General features: G+C 40.3%; 1 protein-coding gene across 1 annotated transcript in view; it reads right to left on the minus strand.

The window, feature by feature from the left end:
- The window catches only part of GATB (glutamyl-tRNA amidotransferase subunit B), a gene marked incomplete at its 5' end in the record, with an annotated part of 46,171 nt that overhangs the window by 16,111 nt on the left and 15,780 nt on the right, over window positions 1-14,280 (minus strand). The window contains 7 exons of the mRNA XM_084263523.1: window positions 1,359-1,548; window positions 3,574-3,618; window positions 3,960-4,044; window positions 5,090-5,203; window positions 8,392-8,514; window positions 9,517-9,715; window positions 12,656-12,769. Of these exons, the coding sequence (XP_084119649.1) occupies window positions 1,359-1,548; window positions 3,574-3,618; window positions 3,960-4,044; window positions 5,090-5,203; window positions 8,392-8,514; window positions 9,517-9,715; window positions 12,656-12,769 (870 nt within the window). The remainder of the gene's footprint in view (window positions 1-1,358; window positions 1,549-3,573; window positions 3,619-3,959; window positions 4,045-5,089; window positions 5,204-8,391; window positions 8,515-9,516; window positions 9,716-12,655; window positions 12,770-14,280) is intronic.

A 14,280-nucleotide genomic window follows, 5' to 3' on the forward strand; every position in this document is an offset into this window, starting at 1 on the left:
AGAAGAATTAAAAATGGTCCTGAACTGTTTTTTTCCTGACTAATCTACCCTTCTGAGCTCTGTTTATTTTAATATGCTCATGTGAAAAAAAATGCATGGATGGACAGGAATACTGACTGTGAAATCACATTTTGCAGCTTACACAATGAAGAAGAAAGGTAAGAACTACTGACACCTCTTGATGCAGCCTCATGACTTTGATGAGACTTATGACTCACCTGCCCACCAAACAGTAACAGATCTGCAATTCACTAGAACTGCACACCACCACAAAAGCAGTTTTCCTAACAGCTTTCTTCAGGGAAAGAAAAAAAAAAAAGAAAAAAAGAACATTCTTTTTTTCTGCAGAACCAGCTTCTGTACAAGCCTATTAAATTACAGACATACAAAAGAGGGATATTAGGTAGTTAAGTTCGGTGCACTGCTCTCCCTCCATTTACAGTAAAGGAACTCCTCCAGAGGAGAATTTAAAGTACTTACGGTTCTGCTCTGAATCCTACTCTAAAGAAGCCCTCTTCCTTCTGTCTCGACCAATCACTGAGGTAAGCAACACAGGACACTATCCTGGTTTAGCCTGTGATGTGAAATTTCTAATCCTGGGCAAGTATACTACCCTCCCTGAGTTATCACTGGGAAACAGAGATGTTGCAGTTTGTATTTCAGCAGCTCAAGGTCCTTTAAAATAATTTTGGAAGTGACAAGATTTTTCAGTCAGTTCCTTATTTATATCCATGTCTGCCAACAGGCTTTTCTTTCTTGTCTCCTCCTCCAAGCCCATCCCTGGGTAAACTGCATCAAGAAGTCGAAGTTGATGTTATAAAGCCATTTTGCCTATGTACCTAAGAATAAGTGTATTTGTATATGTACCTAAGAGTAAGTGGAAGCCAGATCAATGGACGTGGGAAGCTGAAAGACTTAAAACTTTGGGTTTTGCATCTGCAATCAGGAGAACACATCTGTTAATTTGTTAAATACTGACAGTGTGCACAGCCTTGTACTGGACCCAAAGACCAGAAGAGCAGGCACTTGCAGACAAGGATTTGTCAGCAGGAAGTTGTACATCTGTTGCAGTCAGTCACGGGTGCATCCATGTGTAGACAGACAAGATCGATACTAAATAATAGTTATCTGACTGCACCTTACACAAAACACCACTTATATCACATTGAGTATGGTTTCTTTTCCCCACCTTTCTATGGATATGGCTCCAAGGTACAAAGTATGCACTAGACAAATTTCCAAGGAAAAAACATCCATGAGAACTGACAGCTGGTTAATATGACATTTGTAAATCTTTTCAAAAACCGTGCGACTTTGAAGTTTCTAGGCTTATTTTAGCACTTGATCAATAGACCTACCAATAAGGTGAAGCTGTGCTCAGGAAGAATCCCGTACCATTCAACGAGCTTTGCTCTCTTCACACTGGGGAGGTCAGGAAGTCTCTCATGAATCCAATCAATATTTACCACTTGCTGATGGTTCATATTAGCTGGCAAAGATTTTGCATCATACAGAATCAATGGAGGAAGGTTTGGCTCTGGCATAAACCTAGTAAAAATGAAGAAAAAAATCCTTTATAATTACTTTTGGTCAGAAGTTAAACAAGGAATAAAATTTATATCAAAGTTTATACTTACGTGGAAGTTGTATTAATATTTCAACAAAATATAAAAAAATCGTGACTTTGTGTATCACAGTAAAGTAAAAGATCAGCCCCTGAACTGCTGCAAAGCCTCTGTTTGCTTTCTTTGAGTATTTGTCACTGATTGCCAAATAGCCCATGACAGAAAAGGGGTAATTAACACTTCTGCACCCAAATCAATAATATTTTTAAAAAATAACAATAATAAGAACAGATATGGAAACAACCTCCTCCTTTTGGCATCAAGAATGAACTGTGGATCTGGGCAAAACCGGGGGTGGACCGGCAGGGAAAAACTCAGATTGAACAGCCAACTGCCAGGAGTGATCTGGGCAGGTTGTAACCTTTTCCAGACTACCTTCAGAAATCTTGATGAAATCTCATGCTGTGCTAAAAGCAAAGTTACTGTGCTTAGCAGGGTGCCATCAGAGAACAAAAGGCTCCCTTAAAGAGAAGGCCAATTCAAACCACTTGAATAACTTCGATTGAAGAAGAAACCTCACTTTCACATGATCAAATGAAGGGTTCAAAAATATCAGAATAAAGGATATTGGGCACCCTCTACATTTACTACAATAATTCCTATTTCAAATCTGCCTTAACACAGATTTTAAGTTTAATGTATAATGCATAGCAGGAAGTTAAACTCTGAAAAACACAGTTTAATACAGATCATAATTTTAGTAATAGTAATAATCTTTCTGGTCTTTACTTGAAATATCTTAAGACTCACCAGTTTTGACTGGGTTTTCATGGGCTTTGGTTTTGGGTTTTTTTTGCATTAGTTCAAATTAGTCTTGTTAAATGAGCCTTGTGCCAGTCCCTACCATAATAAGGAATTCACAAAGCGACAACTGCCTTTTCTGCTGCATTTCTAAACCCAGTAATTTAAAAAAGCAGATTTAAATTTGAGGTTTACGGGACGTTTTCAAAATCCTTGCTCTGCTCTGGTAACATCAGTGGTAGACTATATATGTAGATCTGCTGGGAACACAGACATGGCAATGCTAAGAGCCTCTGAAAACTCTCCTGCACAACTCCAGCAAGAATTCTACAGATGTTACTGGAAGACTGACACTGGGAAGCAAAGCTAGGGAACTACTGGGAGGATCAGTGCTGTGATGGCCCTAACCAGGAAAGGAGGCATGCACACTCAGAACAAGAGAAGAGGTGCCCCGAGCAATTAGCAATCACTGAGTTGCACCACTCTGCCACATCCCATGAAGGCACCACTGTTATTACCTCCAGTGCTAGGGCACTAAGCAGCCATGCAGGACTGCCCCAGCACTGGTTCCCAGAAGCACTGCTTCCCAACAGGACCCATGACTTGTCCCCTTGCTCCCTGGCTAAAACATTCTTGAGTGGCTGCTCATGGTTTGATGACTGCCATCTCACGCTGGTGGAAGACAGGAATTACTTAGCAAGGTAACATCTTCATTAGGGCAATGAAGATCATTAAAATAAAAACCTGTCTATGAATGCTGACACTTTTCAATAGCAGGCAGGATTTTCAAAGGTGATTGTGATGTATGATCACGGAATTTAAGCATGCTATCTGAAAATAATTTCCCTCGGTATTTTCTTAAAGCAGGAGCAACACTTAACTCAGAATCTTCTCACATTTTATGCCTGGCATTCTTAAGAATACACATGTAGTGGCCACAAAGTAAATCTTCCACTTACCCACTTCAAGCTAGGGTGCTCCTGTTTTGTTTTTGGGAAAGGTCTATGGGTTTTAGCAGGAACGAGACACGGCTCTACATGTGAGCTGCTCAGACTAGCAGTTTTGATCTATGTCTTCTCCTTCCAGCGGAAGGTAAATTTCCAATATATACTCACTATGCCAACTAGCTTTATATGCTCATTACACTGACTACACTTAAGAAACAGAACAGATTCCCAGTTCTTGAAATGTTAAGAAAATAAAATACCGGTAATCCTGTTTTCCTTCTTTGTCTCTCATTGGTACAGTGCACCTGAAATAAAAGTAAAACAAGATGTGGTAAGTGTACACCACAGGATTAGTTTTAGGGCAAAAACACAAACCAAAAACTTTGCCTCATGAAGATCAGGAGCCTTTCTTAAAGCTGCTTCAAAGAACGTGTGTATGTAGGAGGGCAGTCATTTTCACACAGACTGTTCTAAAAAGCCTCACCTTTAAGAAGAAGCTGCTACCTGTGAGGAGACTATGCTTGTGAACATTAGCTTCAGAAGACAGAAGCTGAGCAATACTACATTACCTCTCCTGATCATGTCACTAGGTATCCCAACCAATCTAGGGCTGCTATTCCTGATGTTCATCCAAAAATAAACTCACCCAAGCTTGGAATCAAAGGCTCTTGTTTCATTCAAAACTGTTCCTCCACTTTCAAGCTCTTCAATTTGCCTCTGTATTTCGTAGTCTGACAGCAACAGAAGAAAAAAGAACGTTTGTTATACTACACTATTAGCTTTTGTTCACTCCACTATTTCATTTTTCACAGCTATGCAATAATGGAATTGTTTGTTGTTTTAACCTTAATGAAATAAACAGCAGTAGTTACAGGCAGAATTATCAGTCACTCTCTCTCCGGCACTGTTTCTTTGTGTGTTTTCCTCATCTTCTTTCATTCCCTTTAAATAGAAAACATTTTCTCCCAGGCACTGCTGCCAACACATACATTCCTAGTGACCTTCCTGTCAGCCAGTTGAGTTTTCTTTTGGAGATGTAATAATTATCCTTCCTTGCTCAAACCCAACCTGCATTTGAACTTCATACACACCACCTACCATACTGACTGAAAAGGAATCATGTACATGAGAGGACTGAACACACTAGGCTCTGAATCACCTGCAGGCAGAGGGTTACCTCTGCAAGAAAACTGCAGACTAATACAGCCACTATCCCCACAGTACCCCACACTTTGATTTATTCTATCAGAAAGCAGCAAGAGTGAGGCTGCTCCACAAGGCAGGACAAGCCAGGAGCCAAAGATGACAACAGCACAGGCACTGCCCTCATTGCCTGGTGCAGTCCCACTGGTCTGAAGGACATGGGCAGAAGCATGTACCGTTAACAGGGCCCACCCGGTCTCATTCAAGGTGAGGGCATGAGTTGGGTCCAGCGACCATCCAGAGAGTTCAGAAACAGGAGGAGGTAAGTCCAGGGACAGGACTGGGAACAAGACTACAGAACTGGTCCAAGATCCATCAGGAGACAGGACTGAAAACTAGAAACAGGACTGAAAACACCTGTGATGTAGCTTGGGCTGGGGCCTTCAGACTTTGATTGAGCTTCAACTGGACTTCTGGATCCATGGTCAATGTGTGTGGATGGGACACCCAAATGAAGGTTGTCAGGGCATTTAAGGCCAATTAATGCACTCAGGAGCCTGACATATTTCATGTCAGACCAAAAAAAAAAATAAAAATCTACAATACTCTTGTAATGAAGCAACAATCACTTACCTACTGCTTTTGCCAGGAAACGTATGCTATTGATATTCTTCACTTCAGTCCTCACTCCATAAGGCTCTCCAGGGTGATGCACAGAGACATTGGCATCCACTCTCAGCTGACCTTCTGCAAAAGGAAATTTCATCAACAGAATAGTCTGCCCTGTAAACCAGAATAAAAACCTTGTCATGCATTAACCAACTGCATGTTATGTGCAGAGAATTAACTTCCACATGTTCAGAAAGGAGTAACAACCACCTCATCACAGCGGTCTGTGATTCCATCAAAAGACTCTGCCTCCAATCATTCAAAATTTTCTGAGAATACCACTTTTTTTTTTTTATAAAATTACTGCTCATAATTCCTCTCAGAGAAAACTGCACAGTACAGTGCTGCACAGATGCTCTAAGCCATACCGTGAAAAAAGCTTGATTCACAGCTCTTAAATAAAGGGCAGAATTAGACAAGCAATTTGAAGTGGTGGATTGCAAGCATCCATTCCTCTAAAAACAGCATAAAAATACCTTTTGGAATTACAATTTGATGGATATGTACTACTCCAGCACAGAATACAAGAACTTACAGTTATGTTGAACAGATTTACTAAGGTGTTCTTGGAAATTTACAGCTCAAGGACAAAATATGAGTAGTACTGAGGTTTTTTGGTAATTTTCCTTCAAGAAACTGCAATCTCCCACCCTGCCCTGAACTTCCCTGGCTGCCAAAAACTGAAACTGAATATGAAGTCATATATAAAACATCCTGCAAAATGGCATGATTTCCTTAGAGATCTTCAATGACTCAACCACAAGTAACTCATAATTGTATCTTTCTAAGTTTTGTCCCTCTAAAGACATCCCTTCTGAGAAGAAAAGGCTTGCCACAGTTATTCAACTGTGGGAATAAACAAACAGAAGTTGTACTAAAAAGAAACATACTTTTTCCCATATCGCAGTGGGAACATCTGTTGCCCTTTTTTTTATATAAATTTCAAATACAGATTAAAACAAACACACACTTACTGTTTAGGTACAGCAGCATTATTAAAGAGAGCACAAAATAGCTCTGAGAAGACATCTACAGCTTCAGAATACATTCTGGTCAGTAGATGTAAATTGACTAGAGAGGCCTCAGTGCACTTTGTAGGAGTAGGCTGGATGATAGCATACTTATGTCATCTGTCTCCACGGAGTCTTACCAGGTGTGCAAAGGAAGGACCAGGGTGCTGGAATAACCCAACATCTCTTGAAAAAGAAGCGTTTTGCATGTGCTCCCTCTTTGGGGTGAAATGAGTACTTGCTGCAAAAGAGGAACAGTCTTGTCCTGCCCTTACTTCTTTTTGAGACATGACCTGCTCCTACTTGGATGTAGGTGTCAATGTGAGAAGACAATGAAGTTAATCAAGCAAAATCAAAAGGAGAGACAGTCCCCAAATGTGCTCCAAAAAAGCACCTCTTTTTCCTTTAAGTCCACTTCAAGCCCAGCTTCTTTTCCTTTCACTTTGCAATGAAACCATCTTTTCATCTGCTTGTTGTTAATGAAATTACACCTGATAAAACCAGGCACTTGTCTTCCCTGAACACACAATTAGAATGAATGTAAAATATGAGATTGTAAAGCCCTTATTTGAAAGTAATTATGATGAGAGAAAACCACAGTAGAAAGCCCTTAAAAACACCCCCTTGAAGAAGAAAAAAACCAACCCAAATACCCTTACAGGCATCTATACTGGATGAAAAATATCCTCAATGCTGGAATTCTCCTCTAAAGTCAGTAATCTCACTGCAATAAGAGATATCATAGTGCAATTCCTATGGCAATCTTTGGGCCAAATTCAGTAGTGATAAACGATGGTATATGTGTGTCCATGAAGGCCTTTGCAAAGCAGGCAAACTGGCTGCCTAGTAACTGTGCCACATCTGACATGTCTAACATTAGCGTGAGAAAAGATTCAGACACACACATAAATATATATATAATGTCTAGCAATTATTTCCCCCTGCATTACATTAGACTTGCATCACTAGCCAACATTTATTGGATCCCATTTATTGTGTGATACATGGACCACTCTGACTCAGTTCACCACGAGATGCATCCACTACGGACTGAATTTGATGCCAGAATAGTAAGACCAACTGTCACTGGCAAAAATATAGCTTATACTGTGAACACTAATCGTTAGCTTATAATCTGGGGTATATGTGGAGGGTATGAATGCCAAAAACTGTACTCAAGCAGAAGCCTGCTATTTGCTAGCTATAGCCATGGTTGTACATTTTGATAACATCAGGGCTGAGCAAAAGGAGCATAACTTGACTCCTCCAATTAAAAGAGAGACATGGACAGAATCAGCAGTTAGGCTTCCGCCCATCACCTACTGGGAAAACTGGGGAATTAGGGTTCCAGAAAGAAGAGCTGGTGCCAAAAGCAGGGGCTCCCAAAAGAACAAGTGGTCTCAGAAAGACAGTAGTGACCTTGACTAGAAGAGATCTGGGAGATGAGGGAAGAGCCTGATGATCAGAAAGATGCACAGAGACAAATGCCAGGGGATAGCTAGGGACCTTGGCCTCTAACAGCAGAGATAGGTATCTGCAAGCCTGCTGCACAGCACAAGCCAACACAACCTCCTGGCCCCAGACCAGTGGTGATCTCTGCAGCAGGATGAGAAATTGAGCCCCAGCAAACATAATGGTAGAGGGATGGGAGAGATAGAATGAGTATATGAAATAATCAAGGAGGGTAAAAAGCCTCCATCTAGCTGGTTCTTAAATTAACCCCAGTATCCATGTCTACTATGCAGTGTCCTTTACTCCATCTCACCCATGACCCCAGCACAAGTTTACTGCCTACACTCATTTTATGACTACCCGAGACCTGACACGCAACTTACAAATACTCATGCTCCCAGTACTTTGTCCCACAGCTTCCACATTCTACAACCAGTCCTTACTACAGATCTGTGCTGCAGCACTGCAGCTAGCAAGATGAGAACAGGCACAGCAAAACACCACATGAATCCTGGGGGCATTTCTTTCTGCCTAGGTTTATCCTGCAAAATTATTGTGTGAGGCAATATAAAACCCTAGCACTGCAAATCTCTGCTGAGGAAGGCAGGCCCGTAAAGACACCTGAAACATGGCAGACATTAGGACAGGATCTGAGGATTGTTAAAAAAAAACCACCCAAACTACCAGCTAGAAAAGGCTATGTGTTATAAGCAACCACAGAGAAAAATAACAGGAAGCAGCAAAACTCCTGCAAAGGCAGAGAATTACTGGTGGTAAGGGAACATGCCCTTCCCCCTTCTGTACCTGCCATGACTGCCTGGCTGCTCCCAAGTGTTTGAAGAATGAGCTGAAGCTCTCTGACTGCTGCAGCTGCTTCTTCCCCACAGCACATATCAGGCTCCATGACAACCTCCATGAGGCCGACTCCTGTCAGGGAAAGAGACAGGAGATTTTCAACAATAGCTTTTGATCTTGGCATATTAGAGTGCAACTGGCTAGACACATGAAAACACTTGGGCTTTTCCTGGAAAAAAAAAACCAAAACACCAACAAAACCAACCGAAAAAACACCCCACCATGTATTATTTAGTAACTGTCACTATGGGCCTAGCTGCAGATTGCTAATAAAAACTTTTCCTCCTACTCCCATTATTTAAAGGCACAGGCAAACTGCAGGCAATCCTTCACCCTTTGATGACACACAGATTGGGGACATATTCCTCTTCTGCCTTTCTCTAGGAGAACTCCCATTTAAAGCCAATCTGATTCCAGATTCAAATTTGTCTTAAGCTAATCTTGGAACAGACAGAACTGTAAACAGATGTAGCCAAGTTTTTAGCTTCAAGATTCAAAGATATGAGCAGCTACATCCCTTGACTTCAATGGCCACGAGCACTACATCCCAGCTGGGCTGGGCCATCCACATTGCTGCCCATGCTGTGCGCTAATTTAGTTCATTCAGTTTACAGTTTCAAAGCTTGAAGAGAAAAATCTACATTTTTTTCAAAGCTAATAATTATAAGACTGACTGACTCATGTACCAACAAATTCCAACAGCTGCTCCCTCTAGACACAAACTTGATTCACTCGGTCTGTGGTTTATTTTTTTTTAATAATGTGTACAGCAGCAAGAACTTCAATGGCTAAGAAGCTCTATGTCACTGACACACAGTTTTGAGCAAACTGGAGCCAAAAGATTTCTAAATTGCTATTGCCAACTGTCATCAACCAACAGCAACGAGAAGAGTCCACTGGCCATTAAACAATTCCCCTGCTTCAAGCGTAATGGTCATTGCAATGATTTTTTATTTTCAAGGAGAGACATGTCAGGGTTTTTTACTTTTCACCTGTTACCTGTCACCCATTTACATTCAAAGACTTGTTTTACACAGAAAGGAGAAAATAGAAAGGAAAATAATCCAAACCTACCAGCCCTATTCAAGTCAACCAGAGTCTGGCTCCTTGTGTCATCATGGAGACTCTTTCCACTGTCTTGCTCCAGCTGAATTTGTTTAATCCTCACAGTTTTAGTCACCATTTGGCTCATTTTGTTGTCTGTGCAGAAGCTGTATGACAGACTTCCATTGACCGCAATAGGAACTCTTTGCTGAGTGATTTGATAGCCAGCCTGTCAACAAAATTAGCTTTATACTCAAATAAAACATTCCATGTTCAGAAAGCAGTGGCATGGTCAGGCACAAATATTACAGACTAAGAACAAAACTGAAAATGCAACATCTTCCATAATGAGCTATAGAAGGCAGAACACGTGCACATGTAAATTCACAAGTTATTTTGCTTAGCTGTAAAGGAAGCAAGCTGGAAGACAGGTCTGTAATTTCACATGACTGAGAAGCTGGAGGTCTGAAAAAGGTAAGAGCATCCCTCAACGCAGCCAAGTATAAGATGTTACACTAATGCAGAGAGAATGAATAATCAACCGCACAACTAATTGCCAAGGACAGTGCAAATTTGATCCTGCCTTGGGGCAGGAAATGGACTAGAAGAGATTCTTTCACACCTGTGGTTCTGAGATCTTGTCTGAAGCCAGTTATCATATCTCCATCCCCACGCTGGGACTACCACTCATCCACCCATCAGGCAAAAAATCCCTCTCTATGTACTTAAAACTATTAGAGGGGAGAAGACGAAGGGAGGAGTGGGTGGAAATCGAGAAAGTGAGGAAGCTCAATTTCATTAATGTAGCAGTTTAAAAGACACTGTGACCCCATGTAAGGCACAAAACTGATCAATGCCACCTCAGGCCTGGGACTCCACTCAAAGGGGAAACTGGTAGCCAGAAGAGGGGCTGCTAGTGACAAAGTACTGGAACAGTTGCAATGATGCAAAGATACAGAAGTAAATCAATTACTCTACTGAGGTAGAGCCCCCATCTCTTCCTCCTTCCTAGTCTGCTCAAGTTCCCAATGGTGAGGATTAAAAAAACCCAACCCTGACACACATTTTATTGAATTTGGAGGAGTATTTGCATATTTTGCAGGGAGGATAAGCTGTCTCTAAAATGTAGAGATAGCGACAATGCATTGGCATGAAGAACGGTCTGGCCCCGTGAACAGCTCAATTTATATATGCAATGAAGTGCATGACCTTCCAGCCATAATCACCATAAGAAAAATAAAATAACTGACTTTATGCAGCCTATGCTAATCACACAGCTCTTCCCATCTCCTAAAACTTCTCATTAAATTTTTTTTTTAAAGCCTGAAATAGTGAGTGACAATAAATAACAAGAATCCCATTTCCCATCCAGAGCCCCATTTTCAGGAGTAACAATAATCCCATTGTCAAATGACCGTAAGAGCTGGATTTATTTTATCTCCTCTATACAGCTCATTAGCCTAAACTCTGCATCTTATTACAGGGTTCCTGAGTAGACTGTTTCACTATGAAATGCAGATCGGGCAGTTTATTGTCAGTGCTTGAACTGCCAAAGTCAGCCACTAGAAAGCCAGAATTAGATGTTTCAAGCTAGTAAAATGCGTCAGCATCTCCTTGACCAAATTGCCATGCTTTTCTGACCAGAAGATCCTGAGCTCATGCCTACAGACAACAGCAGCCCACCTGGTGCTGCTTCCATCTCACTCTTCTTTAAACACATGGATATGGTTTCTTTCCCATGACAACTTTCTTCCATATAGCTTCCATGCAGTAGGCTGACAGCAGCAGACATCACAAAAGTATGAGATCTGTTTTCAGTCTGACAGCAAAAGCTTGCAAACAAGCCTGTGATATTTTTGATGTTTCTTTATAATGTGTAAAGGAATTTTGAAAGTCATGTTTATTTCTTGCTATTTCACTTTTTTCTGCAGGTCTGAAAATGGGCTTTAAGATAGTTTTACAATTAAAAAAAAAAGTATTGGCAATTCAAACTAAGTTTGTGTTTGACATTCCCAGTAGCTCACTACAGAGCCCCCAACAAAAGAGCCTCTTAACTCTGCTAATACGTGTGACTAGAGTGGCTAAGTACAATGTAGTTCTCTTTCTAAGGTGTGAAGCAATTTTATTTTAATATGTTTTATGTAACTTCAAAATATTTCTATTGCCTGAACAATAGAGTGGGAAAGAAACTAGTTTTGTTAATAATATAGGACCTCATGACATCAATTTGGGATCCAAGACTCCTCCCACTCTGCTTCACTTGATGTCTGGGACATCTCATTTGAAAGGAGGGTAAGTTAACATGCCTGAACTTTCTTAGAAAAAAATGAGATTTTTTTTTTCCTTTAATGAAGTCAGCAGATCTTCACCCCAAAAGTCAGAGAAAGTGAAACTCAGATCCTCCCTTTGACAGGTTACTGTGTTAAAACAAACATTTAAGATGACAGGAAAAAAAAGGTTTAAAATTAGAAAGGTTTCATTTCAATAAAATAGAAAAAAGGGCTCCAACTATTGCATCCTGTTACACTGACAGAACTCAGGTTCTTGGATTACTTTGGTATTTCTACACCCATATCAAGTTCAGCAAAATGCATCTATCCGACTTCCAGTGACAACTTCTAACAAAGATGAAGGCAAAGCATTCTGCAACAGCTCAGTTTCTCAGAGGGTTGGCTTTTTTTTAAAATTCATTTCCTTGAACTACTAACTGAGAAAGTTTTAAAGGGAAATTAAATATTTTTAGGTCCCTAACTACACACACAGAAAAGACACTATGATGTTGATAGCACTGGAACCTGTGTTTGCTATACATTCACTTTAAATGAAGGACTGTTATCAGACTGCTTTTACCCTAACAGACAATTAGTACTAAACACCAGGAATGAAGAACTTAAGGAGCAAAGCAGCTCCAGCTCCCAATTCAATTACATTAAGCTACTGGAATCGTGCATCTAAGCAAGGAATCAGCAATCAGAGTAATCATATTCAATCAGCGAGCACCAGGGTACAGCTGTCTATTCATCAGGGCACAGGCAGCATCCTGTTGGGGTGAGCAGAACACCAACTGAAAACAGAAAAAGCATCTCTTCACTCATCCCCTATTGCCATCCATACTCCAGACTTGTCCTTTCCTACAGCCGTAAAGGGATCAGCTATACAGCATACTTACAGGCAGATCTGCATAGAAATAGTGTTTTCTGTCAAACAAGGACTTCTTGTTTATGCTGCAGTTGAGTGCCAGGCCTGTCATCACTGCTGCTTCTACACACCTCCTGTTGAGAACCTGAGGAAACATGACACATGGTTTTGCTAAGATACTCGGTATATAACCAACGTGTCTCCCAGACATGGATCATGTATTCAATTTTGCTTGCCTTTCACTACCATTAGATCTCTTTCCTTGTGTGGGCAGTTCTTACTCATCATTAGAGTCACGGTAGCTACAATCTACAAAGCTTTAACATGAAAAAAGAGGCCATTCAGTCATTTTATCATGCCACATAAGGAGTTGTATGCTGTTCTGACTTGGTACTTTTGCAAACATTCCAGCACTTTCAAATCTTTGAGGGTACAAGAGACAAATCATAGCAAATAACGGAGTTGCAACCAGCTATCAAGTCATACTGGGAACTGGAAACTCAGGGGATTTGCATTAGGGACTGTAGTGTCATTTCAGTAAAATACTTCAGGCACGTGTAACCACAGAACCCTGGTGAATTCACCAGTATCTACACATAAGTATCAATGCTTTGCTTGCCCAGCATCAAATTAAGCACACTTACATGGTTTGCTAAGACAGAACCAGAGAGATGTCAAACAATTCCATGGCTACAGGCACACGCACATTCCCAATACCCAGGTAACCCATAGGATTAAGGTTCTTGCAGAATGCCACATTATCTGAGAACACAGCAAGGCCTTAATGAAGAAATAAAGGAGATGTGGTTTCTCACCACAGACCCATCGCTCTCAGCACTAGATCAGCAGAGTCAGGATCCAGAAGAGGGGGGAAAAAAAAAAATCCACTCCACAAAGTTCTAACAAGCAATGTTTCAAAGTTACAGTTTTTTCAAATGTGCTCTCATTAATTTAACAGTTGGTTTAACTAACAACAAATGGATAAAACTGAAAAGAAAAAAAAAGACTGATTTTAAGACTGATTTTGTCTTAGTACAAGTCTGACATGCTCACACTTACAGTATTTTGCAACAGGAACAGAACTTTATCCATCTTATTTGGCACTGTACAGCTGCCAAGAAGTCAATTTCCAGCAGGACCATTAAAGGGGCACATTATGTAAAAGAATTTACATGACTTCATCTGCATTGACCAGAACATAAAAGGCTTAAATAATGTTTTCTTCAGTGTCTTTGACAGTATTTACTTTTTATATTCTCTACCCAGATTTCTGACAACAGATTAAGCAGCTGTACATTTCCCATCATCCCATGTCTTCAGCTGGAAAAGCAAGCTCTTTGCTTTGCTCATCTAATATTTCAAAAATCAAAATAAGAGAAAATATGAGAAACTCTTCATGTAACAAACTTTAAAATTGCTTATACAGACAAGAAATTAAATATTTAAGACATTTAACGAGGGAACTTTCAGATCTTTAGTGTAGCTATATATGGCTAACTAGAACACATCATCTGTTCAGGCATATTTTATTTATTAAAAAAATTTTAGAAGATACATAAAGCAAATTTTAAGCAAGAAAAAAAGAGAACAATTTCCCTTTGAAATACTGATCCACAGCAAAATGAACACAATTAGTCCTGACTGTAATCTAAAGTA

Source organism: Gallinula chloropus (genome assembly GCF_964237585.1).
Source record: "Gallinula chloropus genome assembly, chromosome: 4".
In the NCBI taxonomy this organism is placed as follows: Eukaryota; Metazoa; Chordata; class Aves; order Gruiformes; family Rallidae; genus Gallinula; species Gallinula chloropus.